The 18,876-nt window shown below is 55.3% G+C and overlaps 1 protein-coding gene across 1 annotated transcript in view; it reads right to left on the reverse strand.

Annotated features, from left to right (window-relative positions):
- Window positions 1-6,170: 6,170 nt before the first annotated feature.
- The window catches only part of COL27A1 (collagen type XXVII alpha 1 chain), a gene marked incomplete at its 5' end in the record, with an annotated part of 128,550 nt that continues 115,844 nt past the window's right edge, over window positions 6,171-18,876 (reverse strand). The window contains 12 exons of the mRNA XM_081103611.1: window positions 6,171-8,120; window positions 9,454-9,672; window positions 10,941-11,050; window positions 12,769-12,937; window positions 13,804-13,869; window positions 16,432-16,458; window positions 16,798-16,833; window positions 17,039-17,056; window positions 17,172-17,207; window positions 17,365-17,418; window positions 17,783-17,845; window positions 18,305-18,358. Coding sequence (XP_080959737.1) covers window positions 7,974-8,120; window positions 9,454-9,672; window positions 10,941-11,050; window positions 12,769-12,937; window positions 13,804-13,869; window positions 16,432-16,458; window positions 16,798-16,833; window positions 17,039-17,056; window positions 17,172-17,207; window positions 17,365-17,418; window positions 17,783-17,845; window positions 18,305-18,358 — 999 coding nt within the window. The 3' untranslated portion in view covers window positions 6,171-7,973. The remainder of the gene's footprint in view (window positions 8,121-9,453; window positions 9,673-10,940; window positions 11,051-12,768; window positions 12,938-13,803; window positions 13,870-16,431; window positions 16,459-16,797; window positions 16,834-17,038; window positions 17,057-17,171; window positions 17,208-17,364; window positions 17,419-17,782; window positions 17,846-18,304; window positions 18,359-18,876) is intronic.

Raw genomic sequence — 18,876 nt, forward strand, 5'->3', positions numbered from 1 at the left:
GAAAAGAATTGAGGATAGAGGACCTGCCCCAGGAAGGGAGCTATCATCTTGGAGAACTGGAATTATCTAGGGCGAACTGGAGACCCAAGCAAAGAGCAAGGTTTGGTCTTTCTTGTAACCTGCGTGCCTCTTGAAGCAAAACCACAGGCAGTGAGTGTGATACAGGACATGTATGGGTTTGGTCTCTCCCTCTGTTTCCTGGCACAGATCTTCTAAAACCCTCTGAATCTAAAACCCTCTGAATATCTTTGTATGCTAATGAGACAGCAGGTGTCTGCGGCCTCCTGGATAGCCTCAGGGCGGGAGCTGGTTACCAGGGGAACCAACCTGTGCCGAGAGTGCCTGCAAGATCCGTGTCCCTCCCCAGGCTTCGCTCTCTGCATCTCCTCTGACTGTTCCTGAGCTATAATATCCTTTTTCATACACCGGTGATCTAGGCAGTAAACTCCTCACCCTGAGTTGTGTGAGCTGTGGATTTTATAGGTTTAAGTTGCCAAACTCGCAGGCAGGTTCGATTAGAAGCACAGGTGACAACCAGCACCGGTGATTGGCCTCTGAGTGAAGAGTCTCGCCGGACTGAGCCCTTACCTGTGGGATCTGATGCTGACTCCGGTGAATTGAATGGGAGGACACCCAGCTAGCATCCGGAAAGTCGGGTCGCTTGGAGTGGGAGAGAATCCGCACTGTGAGCAGAGAGAAACCAATTTCCCCCTACAATCGAGGGCCTCTCCTCAGAAGGGATGCGTGGCCCTCACCCTCCTCACTGTTGTCAGGCTGCCCCTAGAGGCCTCGCTCTCCTCCCAAGAGGCTATCCAAATAGTTCCTTCAAGGGCACCCAGCACTCACCCCGACACAGGGCCATTTTCTCCATCTTCTTAAATTTCAGGGATGCTTTACAGTGGTTCTCAACCTTCTGGCCCTTTAAATACAGTTCCTCATGTTGTGACCCAACCATAAAATTATTTCCGTTGCTACTTCATAACTGTAATGTTGCTACTGTTATGAATCGTCATGTAAATATCTGATATGCAGGATGGTCTTAGGCGACCCCTGTGAAAGGGTCGTTCCACCGCCAAAGGGGTCGCGACCCACAGGTTGAGAACCGCTGCTTTAGTACCTCTATGGACTGAGGTTCTGGGTGTCCCTCCCTAGCCTGCCCCTTCGTCTGGACCTGCCACAATCTCAAGAGAAGTTTGACAGGGAAGAAAGAGACAGAAAAGCTATCAGGGCAGTGTAGGCTGGGGATGAAGTGTTTTCAGCTATATCGCTTGCTAGTTGTGTGACCTTGGACACGTTACTTCTCTGTGCCTCAATTTTCCTACCTGTAAAATGGGGATAATGATCATACATACCTACCTTCTGGACTGTTAGGATTAAATCAGTCCACAGGTGTAAAATGCTTGTTAAGTGAAACAAATGTGCTTCTAAGGCAGTGGTTCTCAACCTTCCTAATGCCGCGACCCTTTAATACAGTTCCTCATGTTGTGGTGACCCCCAACCATAAAATTATTTTCGTTGCTACTTCATAACTGTAATTTTGCTACTGTTATGAATTGTAATGTAAATACCTAATATGCAGGATATATTTTCATTGTTACAAATTGAACATAATTAAAGCATAGTGATTAATCACAAAAACAATATATAAATATATATGTGTTTTCCGTTGGTCTTAGGCGACCCCTGTGAAAGGGTCATTCGACCCCCAAAGGGGTCTCGACCCACAGGTTGAGAACCGCTCTTCTAAGGGGTCGCCTATTTCTAACGCCAGTCACCATCAGTTTAATGACAGGTTGGGGTGGGGAGGGAAGACAGACAGATTCTTGCATTCCATAACTACTTCAGGGGCTGCAGGTTACATCCCACTTCTAAAGACATCAAAATGCAAAAATATGTCCATAGTAGGAGTAAGAAAAGAGGATATTTCCCCAATCAGATAGATGAGAAAACAGTGAGGCCAGGTGAAGAGGTGAGGTTTAGATAAACAGGGACATGCACCCATGTGAAAGAATGCATTTGCTGAGAAACCTGGTTCTTTTTCATCAAGGCCATGGCTGAGCGCTGAGTCCGACGATTAATCTGTGGTCTTCTGCCTGAACAGCCGGGAAGAACACATTGGCAGAGCAAGCTGTTCTAATCAGGAACTTTGTGTTCAGCGGAGGAAATACCCAAAAAGAGGATTTGCTTAAGTTCAAGACCTGTTTCGTGGTTTGGGGCACCTTATGTAACCGCTTTGGACTTCCGCTCCCTCATCCGAAGAGCCAAGGTAATAACATGTGTCTCAGAGGGTCACGCATGAGCTGCACACGGCCCATCCGCACGGCTCTGGGTTCACAGTGGGCGAGAAACGCAGCTGCTGTTATTTTGAACGGTGCTGTCATTGGGTTGCACCATGTGACGCTGAGGATTTTATAGGTCAGAAAGCTGTTGAATATCATTCCATTTCATATGGTTCACCCTACTGTTATGAAGCAACAGCCCCGTCTGTGATTGGCAAGCAGTGAAGGGCATATCATCCCCATTTTGCAGAGGCAGCTGTGGGCGATGAGGCCAGCAGGGGAGTGGTTAGGGGGCAATCAGGCAGGCAGGCAGGTGAGCAGTTAGGAGCCAGCGGTCCTGGATTGTGAAAGGGATGTGAGAGGAAGAAACTGGGGCCTAGATATTGGGAGTGATCAGGAAGCTGGGAATCACCGGCCAACCTCTCCCCTTGTGGCCTGCCCTTCCCTGACTTTCCCAGCACCAGGCTGCCGGTCACTATGGGGTGTGACTGCCCATGGCTAGGGCTCGTGTGGACAGAGCAAACACGGGTGCTGGCCTGGGCTTTCCCTTGGAGTTGACCGGGTCTGGGAAATCCACTCTGGCTGTTTCCTGACACTCGGTTGTGCAATTAGAGATTGGAAACAGCAGGTGCTGCCCGCCCGGGAGATCTGCCTTTTCCCCCCAACCATGTCCAGGCATAGCTGCCCCTGCTGGGAATGGGCTGGCGTTCACTGGCCGGGGCACGGGAGGCCCTCCTGGAATCTGGACCAGCTGAGACTTGCATGCTGCCCTTTTAACATAGCGCCCGCCCCCTTCTCCCTCTGGCCCTTCTTCCTGACTCTCTTCCCCTCTCATGTCTTCAAAGCCACACAGCTGCTGCTGATCCGATGGTTCTGGAGCTCTGATGGACAGGCAGGGGCTCAGACCTCTTTCCTGTCTTCCCAGCTCGGTCAGCTGCCTCCTGGACAGCCCCGCTCCAGCACCTATAGCAGCCCAAACCCAACTTGGCCAACCCAAACCCTGCTCTCCTGGGCGAGCCTGTGGCTTTCCTATTCCCAGCCCAGCACCCCAGGCCCTCCCTACACCCTCAGCACCATTTGGACCGCTCACTGTTCCCCGCATACGCATGACACCTTTACTATCAGGTGCTGTTCCCTCTCCCCCCAATGACCTTCCCCATCTGGCTAACCCAGCGGTTCTCAACCTGTGGGTCGCGACCCCTTTGGCGGTGGAACGACCCTTTCACAGGGGTCGCCTGAGACCATCCTGCATATCAGATATTTACATTACAATTCATAACAGTAGCAACATTACAGTTATGAAGTAGCAACAAAAATAATTTTATGGTTGGGGGTCACCACAACACGAGGAACTGTATTTAAAGGGCCAGAAGGTTGAGAACCACTGAGCTAACCTCTATTCATTTCCTCTCAACTCAACTTGGGTGATAACTTTATGTGTCAACTTAATTGAGCCATGGGGTACCCAGATATTTAACTAAACTGCTTGAGATGGGCATCAGCCTTTTCTTGCCTTTGGACATGAACGGAAACATCAGTTTTTTGCTGGGTCTCCAGCCTGCCAGCCTTCAGACTAGTCACTAGAACGATCCCATCGGCTCTCCTGGGTCCCCAGCTTCCAACTCACTGAGCAGATCTTGGGACTTGCCAACCACCATAATCACCAACTCCTTCTAATACATTTCTTTAAACACATGCATCCTATTGGTTCTGTTTCTCTAAAGACCCTGATTCATAGTGTCACCTCCTCACTACCTCCCCCTGCTGAGATTGCATCAGCTGTGCCCCCTTTCCACCCCCCACCCCTGCCAGCTTCACACAAATTCCAACCCCTCCCTCTGCCTCCACCAGACTCAGAGCCCCCCAGACGTACGGCCAGACCCATCTCTGTTACTCTCGTGCCCACACGCAGCTCAACACGGGGATGGTGCTGCTGAGGAAGGGGAGAGAGGAAATGCAGAGCGAGCACTGAACAAGTTTGAGTGCCCGTCACCTGTGGCTACAGCAGAGCGCCAGGTGCGTGCCTGCCCTCACAGAGCTTCCGGGGGTGGGGGTGGCCGTGGGAAAAACAGACATTCACGTGACTGAAGTTCCCTCTGCAAAACGGGAAGTGTGACCGGACAGCCGGGCAAACTCCGTGAGAGTGGACAGGTCTCAGGAAATGGCCATTCTGTCTCTGCTTCATCTGTGATATTGTCAAAGAAATGAAAATATTGTTATCTCATTTTCAAGTATGTTTCCCCCCCGATGTTGGAAAAGCATTTTCCAGATTCAGGAAACAGGGCAGGGCCGTGATGTTTGGGACGCGAATCTCCAAGGGGAGCTTTCAGATCGCTACCCCTACCCTCAGGGTTTGTGACTCAGGAGGGTTGGGAAGCGGCTGAAAAGAGGCAACAGGCACCCAGGTGCTGCTGGTGTGGCCAATGCAAGAACCACCGGGCTAAGGCACTCAGCAGCGCCATCAGCCCTCGTGGGCTTGAATTGCAGCTTTGCCTCGACTTCACCAGGCGACTCCAGGCCCTGCTCTGGGATCTGGTGCCCTCTCTGCACAATGGGAGGGTGCACCTGCATGTGGGAGTCTCCACGACCTTCCGCCCTTCCGGACCAGGAATCCTGGGCTTCGGGGATGGTACTCTCGGAGCCATGGAGGAGCCACGGAGCAGCTCCCAGTGCTCACTGCCTGGGGGAAGGATGCGGGTGAGGAGGGTAAGAAGACCCCCCTGCAAGTAAACGGATGACCTGGAAACTTACAGCTAGGTGGTGGTTGTTTTTTTAAAATATATTTTTATTGATTTCAGAGAGGAAGGGAGAGGGAGAGATGGAAACATCAATGATGAGAGAATCGTTGATCGGCTGCCTCCTGCACGCCCCCTACTGGGGATCGAGCCCACAACCCTGGCATGTGCCCTTGACCGGAATTGAACCCGGGACCTTTTATTCTGCAGGCCGATGCTCTATCCACTGAGCCAAACCAGCTAGTGCTATCGCTAGTTTTTAAAACATAAAATCCCACAGAGAACTCAACTGCTTGTAATTTGTTCTTTCTCCTAAATAAGCATTGAAAAGTTCTGTTCCCTCCCAGGTCCCTGAGAAGGAGAAACACGCGAAGGAAGAAAACTCTGGACCGGTCAGGGCACATGGGGCCCAAAGGGATAGGTGTGTCCCAGCGTGGTGACTGCACAGCCTTGTGAGTGTCTGGAGTATCATTAATGGTGAGTTTTATGTTCTGCGTGGTTTTACTAGATTAAAAAATAAAAGGAGGAATTGCTCGTGTTAAACGCAGCACCCCTCCTCCCTGTATGTTGCAGGGTGAATTGTGTCTCCCAAAAAGATGTGTCGGAATCCTAACCACGTTACCCGTGAATGTGGCCTCCCCGGGGAATCGGGCCTTTGCCGAAGGAATCCAGGTAAGACCAGGTGGGCCCTCATCCCAGAGGACTGCTGCCCTTCTACCAAGGTGTGACTAGAGAGAGGCTGTCTGGTGGCTGTGGGGATGGGGATGGAGGCGCTGACATGCCTGGGGCCACCAGAAGCTGGGCCGGGAGGCACCATCCCGAGAGGCGGCAGAGGGGTGGTGGCCCTGCCAGTCCGTTCATTTCAAACTTCCAGCCTCCAGCCCCGGGAGAATGTATTCCTGCCGTTTGAAGCTACCAGGTTTGGGGGAGTGTTACGCTCACCCTAAGAAACCAAGCTCTCTCACTCCGGGCGCCAGCCCTCCTGCTAAGGTCCCATAGCTCTAGCCCTGGCCCCCCGCCCTGACCCCCCTCCACTGGGGGAAGCCGCAGAAGCAGGGTGCCCCCTGAGGACCTTCCCCCCACCCTCCAGCCCTGCCACACACCTTCCCCGGGCTTTTCAAAGAAGTACACGGCCACAGATTAGTCATTCCATTGCCTCAGTTTTAAATATTTATTTAAAATCCAGAAGGGAAAAGGAGACGGGACCCACGGGGGTTTTAACACTGACATGTGGACAGAGACATAAACGGGGACAGCAGAAAAACCCAAGGACGAGACGGGGGCCAGGTAGAGACTGGCAGCGTGGGGAACGGAGCTGAGCGAGGCCCGGGGGCTGCGGAATGCCCTTCCACGGGAGGCCTCCGGGCGGGCCGGGGCCGGGGATGCAGGCTGGGACGGACCAGTGGGGAAGGTGGGCCAGAGTGAGGTATTAAATAATGCAACTCAAATCCAATTCCCCAAGAGACACAACTTGAGAGAAAGACAAATAGACTTTCACATAACATTTCCCCTTCTATAAAAATAATTCCTCAGTTAAAATAACCTCAGGATCCGCCCCGGGCGCTGGCTGGTTCGCGGACGTGGGCGATTCAGGTGGCACTGAATCTCCCTATCATGCCGCACCCCAAGGTTCCCGTAGGTATTCCTTCTCCTCGGCCCACGTGTACACGGGGAGCTACTGACGCTGTGTTCCTATGGGATTTAATGACTAAAAAAGCAAGAGTGATGGCTGCGTCTTGAAAGGACAGGCTCCGGGGAGGGAGGATCTTAGCGGGTGGTATGTGGCTTCAGGAGATGGTTCCATGTTTCTCTTCCACCTCCGAGGCCAGCCTCCCCACCGTGGCTCCTGTAACCGTTTCTTCAAGGTCAAGGCCTTCTCCCAGGACCCGCCCGTCTACATCGCATCCTCCGCGTGCATCCTTGGCCCAACTCCCCTCTGGGACCATGAAGGGTTAGGTCAGAATCCTTCATGCTCAGGCCTCCCCTGCTTTAGAGGACAAACATTTCAAAGTCTGTAAAAGGCAAATCTCACTACTTCTGTTTCTGGCAGGGGTGTGTGTGTGTGTGTGTGTGTGTGTGTGTGTGTGTGTGTTGTGTGTTTTTTTGCTTTTGCTTTTTTTTTTTCTTCCCCTTTCTTCTTCCCCCCTCCTTAGCAGATTACGGATGAGCACATGGGTGATGCTAGGAGAATTTAAAAGTTCCCCAAACTTTGTCCTTTGGAGGAGAGAGAAAAATGTGGAGGAGAGCCCACATCAAAACGTTTCTTCAGAGTCTGTGGCAAAAATGGTAGCACCTTTAGAATCTTAAATAGGGTTTGTTTGTTTTTTTCGTAAAAAAAAATAAATCACATACACTAAGAGACGATTGCGAGCACCAGCGATTCCACAGTGGGAGGTAGCAAACGTGGGTGCCCCCAGCCCCGAGGGGAGGGTCTCCTCTCCCTCGGCTTCCTTTGCTTCCCACCCCCGGCTGCTCTCTCTCACCCTCTCACCTCTTTCCCAGGTGAAAAGAATAGTAACGCACCTCCTTTGTGTTTGTTTAAATAAAATATATATAGTTCTTTCTTTCCTTTTCTCCTTTTTTCATGTCTCCTCTCTAATATTGCACATCGAAGCTCCCTGGTGGGGGCCAGCTGCCCCCTTCCCTCAAGCTGGCTGGAACGTGGGGCTCTTGCTTGGGCAGGAAGCTGGGGAGGGAGGGGTGGCCGCGGAGCTGGGAGACAGGCCCAGTTGGCTCAGGCTGGCTCTTTGGTTGGTCTTTGGAGCTGTGCTGGGGTCACCCCACTCCCTGTTACCCCCCAGCCCCTTCTACTGGGCAGACAACATCTGGGGCCCGCCCTAGGATCCTCGGGCAGGGGACCTGCCTCTCCTGGGCCCACCTGCCCCTAAGTACCCTCCCTTTGCCTCCTCCTACTCCTCCTCCCTCCCCTCCAGGCCTAGAGGAGCCAGGAGGTCAGAGGTCAGAGGAAGCACGCAGGTCCAACTTCCAGGCGGTACTGCTTCCCTGATGAGGCAGGAGGGAGGTTGTCCACACTGACAATGGGCAGCTGCTGGGGGTCCTGGGTCCGGAAGGTGAAGAGCGTCTGCTGCCAGCGGCCATCCTGGACCTGAGGGCAGAAGGAAGAGAGGACACACATGTCCACCACAGGCCTCTTCGTCCATCTCACGTGATTCCCGGCATCTCTCCTCGCGGTTTCTGATGGCCACACGGTACTTCCCCAGAGCACCCACCCGGACTGGTCCATTTAGATGGCTCCTGCTACTGTTATGCTTATGAGCAATGCTGTAATGACTGTCACTGTACTCAACGTTTGTGCACACTTGTATTTCCACAGAACAAATGCTAGAAGCAGAGTTGCTGGATCAGAAGATAGGTATGTTTCTAAGGCTTTGGATTTATATATCCTCCTATATAATAAAAGGCTCATAGGCAAATCGACTGAACGGAGGAACGACCATTTGCTATGATGCGCACTGACCACCAGGGGGCAGAGGCTCAATGTAGGAGCTGCCCCCTGGTGGTCAATGTGCCCCCTGAGCCGGGCTCATGGCTGGCGAGCACGTCAGTTGGACATCCCCCGAGGGCTCCTGGCCTGCGCCCTATCACAGTCCGGGAGCCCCATGATAGATCACCCCAAAGAGGTAGGCCCTGCCCACCCAGCTGGGGCTCCTTGATGGATCGCACCCAGCAGAGGGAGGCCCCGTCACTTGCCGCAGCCCAACGGTCGGTGGCCTGGGCCTCCCTCTTTGGTGGGATCGTAGAGCCCCCTCCCCCCTCCCCGCCATTGATTGCTCTGCCGGCTGGTGGCCTGGGCCTCCCTCTGCTGGGTGATCATGGGGCGATGGCCAGGCCCCCGACGAATTGCATCGCACCTGCCTTGGCTGGCCTGGCGCCAGTGGGTGTCATAGCGTGGTCGTCTGGACGGTCGTTCTGCTGTTCGGCCATTTGGTCAATTTGCATATTACGCTTTTATTATTATAGATGTTAGTGAGGATGTGGGGAAACCAACACGCTCATTACCAGTTTTGATTAATCTTGTGACACTGGTTTGTTTGACTTTATATCTCTCTCTTCCCTAACAACCTACTCTGTTTTAGGCATTTGAAAATAACCAAAAATGTTAAGAGAAAAAATTAGCCCGGTCAGGTTGGGGGCAGAGAGTACAAGTCCATCCTCCTATAAGCAGCCTTGCAAGTAAGTACCATATCTACCAGCCCGTAAAGTTTTTACCAGCCCAGATCTTCCCTCAGAAGGTTCCTAGAGAGGAAGGTGAGTAACAGCAATTTTATAAAGCTGTTGCAATAAAATTATTACAAATGTAAAAATTATATGCATCATACTAATATAGTGCAGTATAAAATAGTTATACACAATTTTATAATAAAAACATGGTTTCCCACTGGTCTGTGCGTGAGGGCCCTGTGGGGGCTCCGCGTTACCTTGCAGCCATCCATGGACACTTCAGGCCTGAACTGACCCCCAGCTTCGAAGATCTGCCCGTTCCAGGCCCGGAAGCGAACTGCCCGCTTGGCTGGGGCCTGCCCGGGGCCCTCCTGCCACACGGTCATGTTCAGGCAGTGGATGGTGATATGCTGTGTCACCTCAGAGCTTAGCAGGTGCAGAAAATTCATCTGGACCCGGCTGACGGCAAACTCGACCTGGGGAGGAGACGCAGCCGTGGGGCGGGGGCGGGTCTGGCTGGGATGCCCACAGCTCTCAGAAGGTCAGCTCTCAGGGGTAAGCTTTCCTGGTAACATTTCCCAACCACGCTCCCAGACGTGTGCCCGCTGAAGAGACAGGGGAATTGAGGTCTGTGTGAGCTGGTCCAGAGCCAGGGAGCAGCAAGGAAGGGAAAGAAAGAACCAAAGCCAGAGTCGGAGCTGTGAAGGGCCCGATCCAATCTTACCCACTCCCCTCTCCATTGTAGGGGACGGGGGTCTTTGGAGCTGAGCTGGGACCCAGAGGCCCAGAGAGGAAGAGGATCTTGCCCAAGATTGAGAGGCTCTCAGAGTAAAGAGGAAATGAGCAGCGCCCTCCCTACCCTACGTCTCCATATCCCTGAGGGGTGGGATGGGGTAGAAACGCCAGACCTGACCACAGACAACAGGACAGCATTTACGGCCTCAGTGGTTCTAGTGTGAGGGCTGACAGCTGGGTCTGTGTGTCTGTAATGCGAGCACCTGACGTAAGTTTTGACCCCACGCACTTCCAAGGCGCCATCTCTGATCAGCACCCCACAGAGGCTCATTGTCCCCCATGGGGTGGAGACTCGGAGGGTCAGTCCCGCTGCCAACCCAGGGGCCAACTCCGGCCTCACCCCTCTGCCACGTCACAGTCAGAGGGGAAAGGGCCTGCTGGACCGGGAGCTCCGGCTGCGGGGCTAGTGGCGAGGCTGCTGTGTTTCGTGTTGCATCCCAGCACCTGGCACCTGGCAGGGACTCAACTGGTTGACCAGCTGGCTCCTGAAGACTCTCCAACTCTGGGTGGGGGAGTGGTCACACTGCCACTGCCCTCCTTGGCTTATTGTTGAGTTGCCCTGAGCCACCTAAAATTCTCAGCCCAGGGATGGGCACCTGGTAAGCGGGCAGCGAACATTCATTTAATATTTGCACGCACAGTCCTGGCGGCTGTCCCCGGGGAGCCGCACCCTGACTTGTTTTGTGCTGGTGGCTCATGGTTCTCCAGGCCAGGCCAGCGAGGCCAACGACGCTGCTTTAGGTATTAGGCAAAAAGTCCTACTTGAAGAGAGAACCGTTGACATCAGACAAGTCCAAGGGGTTTGGATTTAAAACAATTCATCCTCAACTTATAGGTGAAGGAACTGACGTTCAGAAATGGGAGATGACTTCCCCAAGGCCGGGCAGCCAGACCAAAACCTGGCTGGGCTGTGGCCGGGCAGCCAGTCGGGGCAGCAGCAGACGGGTACCTTGGAGGCTGTGATGGGCTTGAGACACGTCTGTCCACCATGCGTGAAGTTGCAGGAGACTTCGATGGTGTCGGACGAGCAGCCAAGGTTCGGATCCACCCAGTAGGTGCCTGCAGGGAGCAATGGGGTGGTGGTGTATGTGTGTGGGAAGGAGCCCAGGGCTTGGTTCTGAGGTGCCCCCCCGCCCCCACCTTGTGACCCCTGAGCTCCACTCGGATATGAAGTCAGGAACGGGGGAGCAGAAAAGGGATTCGTGAGCCACAGATCTCTGAGCAGAGGCCCTGGAGGGGCACCCAGCTGAGCACGAGGCCTGTGGCTACTGAGAAGTGTCCACTTTCCCTCGGGGACACGAAGGCAGAGAGGCTGAGCCACTTGCCCAGGAGATTTAGGGATGATGTAGGTCAGGAGTCCTCAAACTGCGGCCCGCCGAAATCATTTATCTGGCCCGCCGGGTGTTTTTGCCGCGGCTGTGTGCATAGGAATTTGTTCATAGTTTTTTTTTTAAACTATAGTCCGGCCCTCCAACGGTCTGAGGGACAGTGAACTGGCCCCCTGTTTAAAAAGTTTGAGGACCCCTGAAGTAGTGGAATGGTTTCTCCATGGAAGCCAGTGATCCTCCTAGGTTGGCTGGGGGACCCCTAGATGTCTCCCAAGTATTGAGAACTTGGAGCTGTGGAGGCTCAGACCTCGGGCTGAGCCAGGACCTCAAGGGGCTGATGGCTCTCCACTCCCTCTGCACCTGCCCCCACCCCCTCTGCACCTACCCCCACCCCCTCTGCACTTCTTTCACCCCCTCTGCACCTGCCCCCACCCCTCTGCACCTACCCCCACCCCCTCTGCACTTCTTTCACCCCCTGTGCACCTGCCCCCACCCCTCTGCACCTACCCCCACCCCCTGTGCACCTGCCCCCACCCCTCTGCACCTACCCCCACCCCCTGTGCACCTGCCCCCACCCCTCTGCACCTACCCCCACCCCCTCTGCACCTACCCCCACACCCTCTGCACCTACCCCCCACCCCCTCTGCACCTGCCCCCACCCCCTCTGCACCTACCCCCCACCCCCTCTGCACCTGCCCCCACCCCCCCTGCACCTGCCCCCACCCCCCTGCACCTGCCCCACCCCCTCTGCACCTGCCCCCACCCCTCTACACCTACCCCCACCCCTCTGCACCTGCCCCCACCCCCCTGCACCTACCCCCACCCCTCTGCACCTGCCCCCACCCCCTCTGCACTTCTTTCACCCCCTCTGCACCTGCCCCACCCCTTCTGCTGGCACCGGGTTCCCCAACTGAGCGTCTGAGGGAGCCACAGGTTTCGCAGCGAAAGAGTGGGACACCTGGCCACTGGCCGTCTTCTCGGGCAGCGAATGGAAGGGTGCTCAGGGCGGGGCGGTGGCTGCCCAGCTCACAGGGCCTACATTCGAATCAGGTCTGTCTGCCTCCAAAGCCATGGTCCTTCCAGGGGCCACATTAGCTCACAGACAGAAGGGAATCGGATGAGGTGCGGAGCCCCCTCCCGTCCCGGCCTGTCCCGGCCCTCAGGGCTTTTCCTGCCAAGGCTCTGGCCTCCCGCTGACATGACGGTCCCTGCTTGACACCTGTAGGCTCCAGAAGGATGGGACCCTCCTCGGGTCCCACTTCACCCCCTTCTGAAGCACAAAGCCTGGCACCGGGGCTCAGCGACTGCTGGTTGAGTAAGTGACTGGCCATATGCCATCTCTCTGAGGACAGAAACTTGGCCCTGCTCCCCCTGGGTCCCCTCTGCCCCGTCCCACCCCGCCCTACCCTGGGGCAGGAAGTGCTCTCCTCAGACCACAGGCCCCCGTACCATCTGCCATCTTCTGCTCGCAGTCCATGAGGTCCCGGCAGACCCGGGCGGGGTTCTCTTTGGTGCCCAGGGGCGTCTTAATGCTCTGGATGAGGTGGCTGAGGTAGTGTAAGGTTTTAAAGATCTCCCCTCCCTGGTCCAGCACCAGCCGGTCCGGATGGCTGGAAACCTGCCGTGAGGAGAGAGCCATCAGCCCCTTGAGGTCCTGGTTCAGCCCGAGGTCAGAGCCTCCACAGCCCCAGGGGCATGGCTGGAGCAGGTGTTGGGTCTACTCTACTTAGATAGAGAAATTGGGGTCCAGGGATGGACTGGGGGGCAGGGTAAGTGCTGCCATGGGGGCTTAGAGGCTCGAGAGGAGCAGTGGGCAGGTGTCCATGAGCAAGGCAGCCAGGTGTGCAGAACGCTGGGGAATGGCCCCAAATCCTTCCAGAAGGGGTTGGTGGAGGTCTTTCCCCTGACCCTCGTACCCCCCATGGAAGGAAAATAATGGGCTCATCCATGCTGCCCTTTGCCCTGGATTGTGAGCCCCCAGAGAGTAGGACAAATGGAAATGCATGTAGGAGGTCTGAGCTGGCAGGCGGGGGGTGAGTCCCCCATTGGGAAGGAGGCAAGGCAGCAGGGGGCACTCCTGACGGGGGTCTCACTAGAGGGCACCGAGTGCCTTCTCAGCCCGGAGTCCCGGAGTGGAGATGACCCCAGGCCGGGGCTTGGCTGGGCCCTGTGAATGGCCGCGAGCTTCCTGCTCCGGGCAGACTGTGGCCTGAGCCGTGGGAAGCTGCTGTGGGCGCTGGGCCAGCAAGAACGCCGACACCCCGCGAGGGCGTGGGAGGAAAAAGGGCTCCGGGACGGGCTGTGTGACCGTGGCTGTGTCGCCAGCTACTCCCAGCCTCAGCCACGCCCTCCCCACCTGTGGTTGCGAGATGCCCGCCGGGGCTGTGAAGGGCTCGGTGCAGGCCACGTGGGTGGGGTAAGGACCAGACATTATTTCCGTTTCCCCCGGGAAAGGCTCCCACGTGGCAGGGCTCCTGCCGGTACCTCTGCTCTCAGTGCTCCATTAGTGTCCATCCACGTCTGGAAAGCTGCCCCAAGGTCATCTTGTTGCTGTGCAGGGAGAAGACGGGGTGTGCATCCTGGACGCCCAGGGTCTGAGCGCCCGCTCTCCACCCCACCCTCCCAGCAAGGTCCTGGCTAAGGGACAGGCCCTCCGTAGAACTCTGTCCTTCCTCCCCATGAAAACAGAGTCTGGCCCTTCCATGCCCTTCCTTGAGGCACTTTGTAGCTCATCGCCCTCAGGATTAAGTCCAAACTCCTCAGCATGATTACAAGACCCGGCCTGAGTGCTGTGGCCTCTGGCCTGCCTCTCTCCCACATCTATTCTGTGCACAACACACAACCATACTTCTAAGCCTTAAATGCCATGCTTTATCTAGCCACAGGACCTTTGCACATGCTGCTCCCATTCCTAGAATACTCTTCCTCCCTCCAATGCTCCATCTGGCTCCCTCCTATTTCAGTGGTTCTCAGCCAGGGGCCATGATGCCCCCTAGTGACAATACCTGGAGACAGTTTTGGCTGCCACAACTGGAGGGTGGAGGGTGTTACTGGCATCTAGTGAGTAGAAGCCAAGGATGCTGCTAAACATCATACAATGCCCAGGACAGCCACTCCAGCAAAGAGTCATCTAGTCCCAATGTCAGCAGTCCTGCCCTACCCTCACCCTACAGATGTCTGCTACAGTGGGAACGCTTTCCTAATGCTTCCACCCCTTCCTCTATGTCCCCACAGCCCCTGGTTTTTCCGTTGGCTCGCACTGTAATTGTCTAACATACACTTGGATGTCTGACACTCGCCCCGGGCTTGCCAGAAGCACAGCTGCCATCTTGCTGTGAAAACAGCGAGGGGCAGAATCTGAAGCCCAGGATTGGGGTCCGGTGCAGGGACTCTGGAGCTAGTACTTCTCAAGTTCAAATCCCAGCCTTGCTACTTATCAACTGTATAATCTAGGGCAAGTTGCTTAATCTCTCTGCCTCAGTTATCTCATCTTGGAAATGGGCATGATAAGAACACTAATAATGAAGTGTTGAGAGGAATAAATGAGTTAATATATGAAAAGCACTTCTAACTAATGGTGCCTGGCATATAACAAGCATTCAATTGATTAAAAGTATTAAAAAAATCAAAATCCTCTCATTTTTTTTGAGGGAAGTGGTTTTCCTGGATCTCTGTGCTCTGACTTCCTATTGATGAGACGGATTAGCGGAAGGCCCAGGGAGAGGCCAAGGAGAAGCTGAGGTGAGAAAGATCAGAGACTCCTAGTGGCTCTGGGCCCCAGGGTTCTGCTCCATTCAGTCTTTTCCCCGGGCCCCTTCCTGGTCCTGTCAGGGCCTGAATCTAAGTCACTCGGCGCAGCGGTAAAAGAAGGAGGACTCATGAGAGGGCTTGGGAGGGGGTCAAGCTTTCAGACAGACCGAGTCCCCACCAGAGAGGCACACAGGGCCCCCAACCTGCTCTCTCTTGGGACTCAGAATCTGATATAGGAGAATCCTCAGCAATCAGCCGATCTGTACCAAGTGTACCACCAGGACCCAGGAGCCGGTGGCTGGAGTGCCTTCTTGGGGTCACAGTCAGTGCCACATCCCTGCTAAAGTCTGGGTTTCCTGCCTCTGTGGCTTCAGGGCCCAGGGTCCAATTTGGAATGACCAAAGGACACAGGCATCCCCAGGCCCAGCTTAGGGTTCCAGCCACTGTGGCCAGAACCGGGTCAGCTGCCAACCCACCCTTCCCCAGGCCTTACCCAGTGCCGGGAGCCGGTACATGCTTGCTGTTTCAAAGGACCTGGCATATATGGCATACTGTTCTTAAAATGTTCGCTCACCTTCTTGGCACTATGTGTTTTAACCAAGGTCTCCTCTCTGAGAAAGATTGTTTCCCCAGGTAGGGATTTTCCCCTGAAGTTAGGGAGGGAATAAAACCCTCAACTAAGTGCCAGGCGGGTAATTAATCACTTTAACTATGAACAATCATGCTTAAGCTACATAATCTTTACTCCCTGGAATGGAGATAAGAAACGCCCTAACCTTTGTAATAGAGATTGATAGGATTGGAATCAACTGGTATACATACAGATGTAACAAGACAGCAGGAGACAGAACCAAGAAGACAGAACCTACACAGAACCTAGAGACAGAAGAACTTCGCTGGAGAGAACATGGCAAAAGATCCTGGACTGAACCTGACTACAGAAATTGGCAAGAGAACCTGACTAGAACCTGGTGACTGAACCTGGCTGGAGAACCTGGACAGAACCTGGCTGGAGAACCTAGCGAGGGAACATGGCCACAGAACCTGGCTGGAGATCCTAACCAGAACTAAGCTGGAGATCCAGAGCAGAACCTCTCTGGAGATCCAGACCAGAACTTGGCTGGAGAACCTGGCTGGAGAACCTAGCAAGAGAACATGGACACAGAACTTCGCTGGAGATCCAGACCAGAACTTGGCTGGAGATCCTGGCTAGAGATCCTGGCTAGGCTGCTGATCAACTGAACGCTGCCTCCTTGTCATTCCTTCTTCGCCGACTCCGTCCACACCTTTGGGGACCCCTGGACCCGCTGGGGCTGGACCCCGGCAACCCAGGAAGACAAAAGAGAATGCGCTCTGACTTACAAAGTGGATAGGTCTTCCTGGAGGACCCTGCAAAAGAAGAGGCTGGGTCAGCATTTGACAGGGACTCGGGGCTAGATTCTGGGGACTGTCAGGAGATTACAGGGGCTGTCAGGGCATGAGAAGACCCACCGGGCTGGCCTACACTCCCCCGGAGGCCTGGCCCCACCGGGCTGTCTACACTCCCCTGGAGGCCTGGCCCCACAGACTGGTCTGTTCTCCCCTAGAGCCTGTGCAGTACAAGAAGCTCATGAGTCCTTTGAAGTAAGAGCCAAGACAAGCGCCTGCCACCAAATTCTTGGGTCTCCTTCAAAGGAACCCCACCCCCGGTCCCAGAGTCCAATGGGCACCGAGCACGCAGTTACCTACCGGTGGGCCTGGTCGCCCTCTGGGGCCGGGAGGACCCTGGAGGAAGAGGAGAACAGTGAGGCTCTGTTCAAATGCCTCCCATCTTTCCCCACCCGGGGCTCCTGGAGCCGACCTAAGACCCAGGGACAGTGGTGACCCTGGCATCGACGGGTACAGATGGGATGACTGGGGCCCAGGAACCCAGAGTGCCTGCCCAGTCCCACTCCCCCACCCAGCGGCCCGCACACCCCAGCCCACTCACCCTCGGACCTTGCAGTCCCTGGATGGAAAGAGAAGCGGGAGAGAGAGTTAGGAGACCTCGCAGAGCCGTGCTCACGTCCCTGGAAATCTCCCCGCCCCCATCCCTGTAGCCCAGCCCCAGCCCATCCACTCACCATGTTCCCTTGGCTGCCTTTGTCGCCCTTCGGACCCTGCAATAAACAATGGCCCCATGAGAGAGGGCTCAGAGGGAAGCCCCATTTCCCAGATGGGGAAACTGAGGCCCAAGGTAGTCCCCGGTAACAGAGACAATCTGGAAGCAGGAAGGCAAGGGGAACCAGCAGTCTTTGGCCAACCTCCTGCACATACCGGGCGTCCTGAAGGTCCCAAGATCCCAAGGGGCCCGATGATGCCTTCTTTTCCCTAAAGAGAGAGAAAGGCTTGTGTGTCCTTGTCCCAGGGACCGGGGAATAGTCACACGACAGGAGGGTAAAGGGCACTGTGCGTGTCCCAAGGGAACAGAATGGAGACTTCCTTGGACAAAGGCCAGGCCATGCACCTCCTGAGCCATGTTCCTTGGGGTGGGCTACACAAGTGGGGTGAGGGGAGCGGGTGGAAGTGGGGAGGGTGGCAGCCCAGCTGGCAGGAACGGCATAGGTAAAGGTGCGGAGGTGGAAAGGAAGGCTGTGGGCAGAGAGGCTTAAGACTGAAGGAGTCCAGCTGATGGCTGGCCAGCCTTAGACCTGGGGCCACTCTCCCTGCTGGGACAGAGAGGGAGGGGACTCACCATCAAGCCAGGAGGCCCCCGAGGCCCCTGGATGCCTTTGAAGCCGATGTCTCCAGGGGGGCCCTGCGGGAGAAAGAAGAAGTCTGTCTGTGTCCAGTGGCCACTCAGGGGCCCCAGCAGCTTCCCCAACCCCTGGGGTCTGGCCAACCTTTGGCCTCTCTATCAAAGTAACAAAGTTCACAATTATGAAGCAGATACCGGTGTGCAGGCTCAGGGCTGTGTGGTGTATGTCTCTGGTCTTACTTAATTATTACAACAACCCTCTACTGTTATTATGCCCATTTTTCAGATGAGGAAACTGAGGCTTGGGGAGACCAAGTGACTGGCCGGAGGTACACAGCTGGTCAATGGTGGAACTGGGCTCAGAACCCAGGCTGGCTGGGATGTGAGTCCCTGGGACAGGATGTGCATGCTTGGTTCTGGCCGTGTAAGTGCTCGAGAAAAGCTTGTTGGCAGAATAAATGAACGAGGAGGTAGATGGACGGGACCCCAACAGGAACAGTGTGGAGTGGGATTCTGTACCTTGGGTCCGAAGAGACCAGCCATTCCTGGGAAGCCCATCTGGCCAGAGTCACCCTGTGGGGAGAACAGGATGAGATGGCGTGAGTGGGGCCAGGACAAGGGTGCCTAGCCAGTCACCCGGGACCCTGGGCCTGCCTTTTCCCAGGGGCATCAGCCACTCTATCGTGAGATGACCAGATGCGTATGAACAGTTCACAAACTAGGAACCAGGTCAACCTGGGTTCCCGGGGGGAAGAGCCTGTGCCCTCTGTCAGATGAGAAAGCGGAGGCCAGCTCAGGGATTCCACGGGGAACTCTCCAGAACACCCAGCATCTCCTGTCCCAGGCCTTCCAGGAAGAGAACGGAAGGACCCACACGCCATTCCCAACCCATACAAGGAATGATCCCCTAAAAGGACCCCAGTAGCTGGGGGCCTGCTCTGTGCCAGGCACTGTGCGTGCACCGTCATACATGCATGTCCCACACCAGCCTGGCTCAGAGAGGGCAAGCACTTGGTTCAAAGTCACACAGCCATTATGTTGGGGAATGCACCGGCTCCAGGTCAGGTGGGAACGACTCCAGAGGCCTGGAG

This window comes from Myotis nattereri (assembly GCF_964212035.1).
Source record: "Myotis nattereri genome assembly, chromosome: 12".
Classification (NCBI taxonomy): Eukaryota; Metazoa; Chordata; class Mammalia; order Chiroptera; family Vespertilionidae; genus Myotis; species Myotis nattereri.